At 34.4% G+C, this 8,402-nt stretch overlaps 1 protein-coding gene across 1 annotated transcript in view; it reads right to left on the minus strand.

Moving 5' to 3' along the window:
- The window catches only part of PTPRC (protein tyrosine phosphatase receptor type C), a gene marked incomplete at both ends in the record, with an annotated part of 114,091 nt that extends 109,324 nt beyond the window's left edge, over nt 1–4,767 (minus strand). Inside the window, one exon of the mRNA XM_084244488.1 lies at nt 4,701–4,767. Within this exon, the coding sequence (XP_084100614.1) occupies nt 4,701–4,767 (67 nt within the window). The remainder of the gene's footprint in view (nt 1–4,700) is intronic.
- Nucleotides 4,768–8,402: the final 3,635 nt, after the last annotated feature.

An 8,402-nucleotide genomic window follows, 5' to 3' on the forward strand; every position in this document is an offset into this window, starting at 1 on the left:
TACTCAGATTGAAAAATCATTGTCATGTTCTCACATAATCTTACAATATCATGTAAGAAATGATGCCCAGACTCTAGAAATATTCTGTGTACATACAATGATCGTGCAGGGTGCTTCCTCTTCTAGGTGCCCTTACAAACAGTCCCCAGTACTAGTACCCAGGCCACACATGATCTTGCAAGAGTTGAACCTGGCTCCATTCATTTTGTCCCCATGCTACATGTCCCCATGCTTTCCCTCCTATTCTCCTCTTCTCTTTCTTTAGGCAATTGTATCTGAAAAATGAAACTAACCCACCAAATGGAATGCCAGTAGCAAAAATATGCATGTAGCAGATCAGGGAAATATCCATGTAGCAGATCAAAGAAAATTTAGGAGCAAAATTTTTGAAATATGAATTTTTAGGAAGTCAGGAGATAAGAGATAAAATAAAGATGAAAAACAAAACAAACAACAAAAAAACCAAGTCTGCAAAGATACAGATCTAAAATTATAATTAATTATCTTACATATTTTAAAAGCACAGGTTTATTAGGGAAGGGATAAAGGAAAAAAGAGAGATGCCAGCATAGTCACAGGTGGTCAGGAGGAAAGCTGCTCTAAAACAATTCTATTTTTTTTAAAGATTTATTTATTTATACAAGCACTGGGTACAGTCAGAGGTGCGGGAGGGTGAGAGAATTCACCAGAGCCAGAGCAGGGAGCAGAGCAGGCAGACTGAGGAAGTATACTGCTGAGGGGAGCAGCGGGCAGCAGGAGAGGTCTGCGCGCCATGTGGGACCCTCGCCAGGAAGCCGGGGATCAAACCGGCGCTGCAGAGGCTGCGGGCAGCTTCGCAAACCAGCGCTCAACCGTTGCACCACCAGGGAGGCCCAAACAATTCTATTTAACCTTGATAAAATTGTCTCTTTCCAGCCTTCTACTTTGCCTTGCTGTCTGACTTTTTTCTTGTCCCCTTTTTTTCTTCTACATTACTATAATCTATAGTTATATTTAAAAAAAATATTTATTCAGTGCCTGGTAAGAAATTAGATTTTTAATAAGGTATAAGACATAGATTCTGCTTTTGTATAGGTGACAATAACAGTAAATGCACTGATGGGTAAGTGATAAAATAATGCCACTACCAACAAATTAAAATTCTATGTGAAAATTGACAAAGCAGGGTAATAAAAAGCATGCATTTTCAGTGTAGCTATTTTTTGGCGAGAGTGACAAAAGAGAACTTCAGAGAGGAAATAGGATTTGCACAGAGCCTTGGTAGTCCTGAGGAAATACAGAAGAGAGGGTGTTGAAACCTCTAACTTTTTTTATTTTAATCGTAAGAGAAAAAGAAAAAAGTCCCTGCCTAGCTCCAGGCTCATTCTGATCTCACTTGTGGATCCAGTTGATCTGGCTAAGAGTTTAGAATTTATAATAATATCAATGAAGGTATCAAAGGGCTTTGCCCCCTTTTATATTTTTTAAGCAGAAGAGTATAGAAGAGGTGGAACTTCAGACATGAGAAAATTATTGAAATACTCCAGGAGAAAAATGATATGGGCATAACCCTAACCCTAACCCTAACCCTAAGGTGACAACAATGGAGATGAAGAGGGGAAAATTTTTCAAGATTATTAAAATGTAAAATCATGAAATACATATTTCAGAGTGTATCTTTTTGTGAAAAAGATTTCAAATTTAGGAAAGGAGATAGGTTCCTCACTTCTGAACGATGAGTCTGGAAATGGATCATAAATACACAGCAGATAAGGAATGCTGAGTATAGAAACCAAGAACAAAACTGGTCAAGTATTGAAGTTATTAAACCTCAATGTTTTAAGAGACAAATAGGGAAAACCAAAATATAGATGATAAATAGATAAATCAGTGTAAATGTATGTAAATGTAATGTAAATGTAAATGTAACGGTGTAAATGTAACATACATTTGTATGTATGTTATATACTGGCATAGGTACAAGACACATAAAACTAGTATGTATATATGTATGTGTATACTTATGTGCATGTGTATTTACATGAGCAGTGTAGAAATATCTCTAGTCCTACACTAGTTACTAATCTCTAATGAAAGGATATCACGAAGCCCCAAACAGAGAAAAAACCTGGCTCAAGCTAACCAATCTACTTGCATTTAACCTACTGAACAAAAGAGGAAAAGGAGACACTCTCACCCCACATCATCTTTCCTTCAACAAAATGCACCTCAAGTTCTAGCAATGACTACAGACAGGGTTTGTATTAGGAAAATACTTACTAAAATTAGTAGATAATCAATTTTACTTTACCCCAAATCTCTAAGTCATATAGTATTTAAAATATAACAACAGTATTTCTTATTAAATTGAATTCATAACTTGTTTTGAACACCTGTGATATGCAAGCACAGTACATGTTTCTAACATGAGAAAGTGGAAATAGATGGAAAATCAAGAATTATGTCCAGGAAATTAATCTGAACAGTTATGACTTATAGCTCACTTAATACCTTATACACCTATTACTTCGATGTCACAGAACGATAGCTTGTCTGGCATTATCTCTGTTGGAGATAGACAACACTAATCTCTATCTACATTCTTAAAACTATCTTTTCCCTTAGAATTATCTAGAAATTTTAAACAAAGTTTTGGTTTCCACTTACAAGGTGATGTGACACTACAAAAGAGCTTATGTACACTTTTGTGTGACATAACCCAGCAATGTTGTTACCCTGGCAGTACTTTGGCCTTGTACATATTTGTATTTTAGAGATTAAATAGAACATCTGAATTGTGCACATATTTATGCATTGATGCATCTCTACATGTGGCTCTATTTCTTTATGCCTTTAGAGAATACAATTGCCCTAAAGCCAGTTATTTCCTATAGACACTAAACTCAATTTTGACACATTAAAGTAAAAAATATAATCCAATTCATTTGTTGCAAATGAAGAAAAATGTGTAATTTAAATCATTTTTAACTCACCAAATTATATATTACAGGATAAAATGTCCTTCAGAATTTAAAAATAAACAAGATTTACATATACAATGATTATCTCTATATGCTTTTCCTGGAGAAAATATTTCAAGAAAATTATTGATGCCTTTCAATTTTTATGTGAACAATTAAAGTTACACCTGACCTTTTAAAATAAATCTATATATATCTAGCCACTTAATTACAGTATAAATTATTCAGCAAAATTGACTTAAAGGTTTCTAGATCATTTTATATTCTTATTTTGATTATGAATTTAAGGGAACTTCTTATGGTAAAAACCTTTAATAGAATGAGATGAAATTTTTATGGGGTTTGCTCTACGGCCTATGAAATATTTCAGTATGTCTTTATGTTTATTTACAAATGTTTGCAACAGTTTCTGAGTGGGAATTTTTAATGGAAAATACGCTAAAATTATTCTCTACAATTTGTTTTTGATTAAGATAACCTACTTTTATAAGGACAGTGACAATAAACATGTTGCGTATTAAGACTTTAAAAGGCTACACCATAAAGTTTTTTTTAAATCCATCTTTTAATTAGTAAATTATTTCATACTACTTTCAACTCTTTGTTTACTCAAAATACAATTTGACAAAATTGCCGAGTTGGTAGGTACTGCCCTGCCTTTCACAGGAAGAGAGAGCAGTGGAAAGCCAAAGAACAGTTTCAGAGTGAATTTCTAGAAGCAAGATTTTATAAAGTTTTTCTTTCTTTAAAATGTATTTGATATTTCTATGAAAATCCCATTTCAAATTCCTTTCAATAAGAAAGACCAGTCTTTAGATACTGCACCATAAGGAGTAAAATTAATTATCAAATTTTTAGCTACATTTAATAATCAACTAAAATGTACTCCACCCAAACTGAAACTGTTAAAACAAATGTGTATTAAATAGACCACATGTATCTAAAGGTCTCAAGCTGAAATAGCTATCTGAGCTCCAATTAGTTACATTTTCCTATAGAATACATTTGCATGATTCTTAAGACTTTAGATATTCTATCTCTTCAAGTCTCTACTATTTACCCATCACCGTGGAAGGGCGGCGGCCCAACCTGAATCTCCACGGCAAAAAAAAAAATCATTAAAACAAGTACTGTAACCATTAACTTGACTGAAAATATATTCTGGAATAAGAATGTGAAAAACCGTTAATATTTTATTTACTCAACTGCATTTTTTTTACTCGACTGCATTATTTTATACTGTAAGCATGTATTTAATAAAATATTTCTGTAGTAATCAAATTTGAGGAAGCAAACTTGTCTGCTAAAGGAGGGAGATACTTGCATGGAACCAAAACCTTCTAATAACTCAGAAAAAAATCATTTTTGCTAAAAAGATACAATGTCACTAATTTTGATATTAAAAAGTTCTCAGACTTTCATAAACCTATGTTCACAGACTTTGGGGGTTCAGCAACATTGTTGCTTTTTTTTAATATCCTTGAATATATCTTTTTTCAAGGAACATAAAGATAGAAAATGTTTTACTTTTAAATTGCAATTTCCCCCAAACATTTATGCCTATTCAAACAAAAACAATTATTTTATCACATCACAAGCCAAGTGTCTCTGAGCTACAACAGCCTCCACCACTTTCTAGCAGATTCCAGTCACCAATGCTTCACTAAGGCTTATGTTCTTTTCAAACCAGTGTCCCTCTACAAGGAGAAAATAAGGCTATATTAAAATTATTTTGCTTACCTGTAACAAACACTCCAGTGTCCAGAAAGACAAAGCCAAAGGCCAAAAGTTTAAGCCACAAAAACATGGTTATATCTGGAAATCAGCTGTATTCCTATGAAACAGCATGCGTCCTTCTGAAAGGCAAAATAATGGTTATCTCTTTAAAATATTTTCTCCATGAAACTGAATCCAAAATAAAAGAAATGAACGCACACTCTACCCTGTTGACTTATCAGACGGGGAGCAATTTCCTCCTCTGTTACCCTAAGAACAAACCACTTGCTAGTAGCATTAACAGCGAGGTAGTGATGTCAGATTCAGTTTTACTAACTTCTCCAAAAATACTGTAAAGGGTCCTCTTTGCAGGAAGTCAAGAAAGTTGTTCAAGTCTGTGCAAAGGCATCTTACTTCCTTAATTCATGTAATTAGACCACGTTAGTAGGCTTTTGGAAAGATTTTTTTCTTAAGGAACATTTTTTTTAAGTACCCAAAACATACTGCTTCACAATATTCATTACAACTTTTTAAAAATACCAAATCCTCAATAAATAATCAATAATTTTCTCACCTAAGAGATGATAAAAACAATTTAGCATGGATATAAAAAAATGGGGGATGACAAGGTGATAAAATAACTGTGTTAGTAGAGATTATCTCTTTTTGATTTACCATAACCAGAAGAATGAGTAAACAACTATCTATCCAGTTATTTTTGGCAACCATTGTCATTTACCAGTAGGGCACTCAAAACCCTGTAACATGACAGTTTTAAGTCAGACCCATTTCCTATGCAAAATCACTCTCAGAGAACTTAAGAGGTTTGCCCCAGATCTTTCATAAATATCCTTATGGGGCTGAACGAAATCAGAGTGTCACTTTTACTACAGCACATTCTGCTTCAAAAAAATTAATGCTTCTGTGAATTGGGATATTCTTGGTGCTGTTGATGAGGAAAAGAGAGCAATGAAAATCAGAAGTTGCCTTTTATTAAAACTAAGCTTTTATCTGAGCAACACTTGCCCAAACTTTTTGATTAAAAAAGACAACAAATTAATATACAAAATGGTCTTTATGATTCTGGATGGTGAGTCCATTAATTAGAAAAATCCATACTAGCAAAAAGTCACAATGAATCCAGCAATACAATTAAAAGAACTGGCAGCATTATCACATATGTGTATGTGTTTAAAAATAACAGTACATATATCCACAAGGAATTATTTTTTAAATTGCAGATAATGCATTGGGGACTTAGAGCAAACAATACTTCCACTAACTCTACAAACCCCAATTAGGAAGTGCTACTACAGAGTTCTTGTATTTAAGTACATAAACCTTTTGGTATTTACAAACTTACTTGTTTTAGTCCAGCTGCTAGGGACTACAGAGCCAAATGTGCACATCTCTCCTTTTTGTTTGCAAATGGAAATAATCCTGCATCTTATTTTATGAAAAACAGCATTACAATAAGAAATTTGTTTGGTAATTATTTTATTATGATTATTATTATAACTAATTTACTAGCTTCCTAACTACTTACAGGACTGTGCTTAGCACTTTAATTACATAATCCAGTTTGTACACCAATGCTTGAACAATATAATGCTATTGTTCCTCATTTTATCTATGAAGTTCAAAGAGATTAGATGTTTTGTTCAAGGTCTCACAGCAGGATGTTGACATGCTACGTTTTGAACCAATTTCAAATTTTCATTTCATTTTTCTTACATAACTTTGTGTCTTTTTATTTTTTCACCTCTTTTTCAATGTTTTTTACAACTTTGTCATTTTAATCTATAAAGACAGGACTCCATAAAAATGTGTTTTTGTTTTTGTTTTTTTTTCAAATGTTCTTTCAAATAAATTACCTGTGAACACAAGCACTGCTCCTCAGCAGGTAAACCTCATGAAAAACATGTGTCAAGGGTCACAAATTTCAGTATTCAGCTCCCCCTCACTCTGGTCTGTTTCTTAAAATACATTTGCAATGGAAAACTATTGGGAAGTTAGCTTTGAATATCTTTAAGCAAATACATGTGTTCTCTCAGCTGCCATCATGGCAGCATATTTGGCAAAACTAACAGGCAAGGAAAAAACTACATCACATACAATGTTTTAAAAGGGAGTTAAGTATATAAAATGTACTCTATACAAGCTAAAAATATAGGTTTAGAAGTCTTAAAGAGACATTAAAAAGAGGTTGTATAGATCACAGCTTTGAAGAAATAGTAAGAATGTGAGAGATTAAATTCTACTTTAGGCAGCTAGGTAGAGAAGTTTCAGAGAGGTTAAGCAATACTGAGAATAATTAGCAACATAAAATTTAGATTAAATATTTTAATATGTTTAAAACTGAGTTTGGTGTCTGTAGGAAATAATAGACTTTGGTGTAGCAAAAAGCAAAATGTTTTGGGGGAATATAATTAGCAGTTTGTTAATATGCTTTTTTTTTACTTTTTACATCATTGTTCATTTTTAAACAATATTTTCTTCCCGCTCACCTCACGTGTAGTCCCCCATAGAATTTCCTTCACCAATGCACCCTTGCACCATCACCACACTCTCCTGTGCTCCTCCCTACCTCCTTCTGATCTCTCTCCCTCCTCCTCTCCTGCAGGATGTCTCTGATTTAAAATTGTCTGGTTTTTGGGCCTCCCCGGTGGCGCAGCGGTTGAGCGCTGGGTTGCGAAGCTGCCCGCGGCCTCTGCGGCACCGGTTCGATCCCCGGCTGCTCCCCGGCCACCGGAGGAGGGTCCCACATGGCGCGCAGACCTCTCCTGCCGCCTGCTGCTCCCCTCAGCAGTGTACTTCGGTCCTTCTGCCTGCTCTGCTCCCCGCTCTGGCTCTGGTGAATTCTCTCACCCTCCCGCGCTTCTAACTGTACCCAGTGCATGTATAAACAAACAAACAAATAAATAAATAAAACATGCCTCTATAAAAAAAAAAAAAAAAGTGTAAAAAAAAAAAATTGTCTGGTTTTGTTTTGTTGTGTCAGAAAGCAAAATTTTTTTATTGTATACTATAAACAGATAAGGAAATAGAACCTACCATACAGAGATACCAATCAATGCTCTCAAGAATGGAGTCATTGGCAAGGCAAAGATTTGGTATCAGCTGTTCAGAGGGAGGCAATAAAGAAGACACTAGTAGTTGCTAGAGGAGAGGACACAGCTCCCCTCCAATAGTGGATAACACTAACTGTGGCATCTAGGCAGGAGTATGGTTAGCAGCTGATATTTCTATAGGACAGCCAAGGAAATCTCCTCCACTGTATTTCAGGTGGCCTAGCACCCAGGGCCTAGGCATGCAGCAGCAGCCAAGTCTCAAAGAAGTAGTTGGAGCATTTGGGACATACGGATGTGTTCCTTCCTATCCTCTTTCATTGGTTCTGAGAGAGATTAGGCTGCTATTAAATGGTACTTTTTAAAGAATAAATGAGATTGGGAAAGACCTAAAAAGTAATATCAGAGTTTACGTGTAGTGAATAACCTGTTACTTCTTGAAGGGCAGAAACAGTACATGTCCAAAACAATCTCAAAGGTTGATCAATAAAATTTGAAGATAACCAGAGCTGATTAAATTATAATAAATGTTTTTAAACTATAATATTAAATTATAAATGATATTTTATTTATATTAATCATTTCCAGATTTTTTTAGGTCCATGATGTAAAGATTATACAAAGGTTGAAAATATTACAAGAAGTTAACTGCAAAAGA

This window comes from Talpa europaea (assembly GCF_964194135.1).
Source record: "Talpa europaea genome assembly, chromosome: 10".
NCBI lineage: Eukaryota > Metazoa > Chordata > Mammalia > Eulipotyphla > Talpidae > Talpa > Talpa europaea.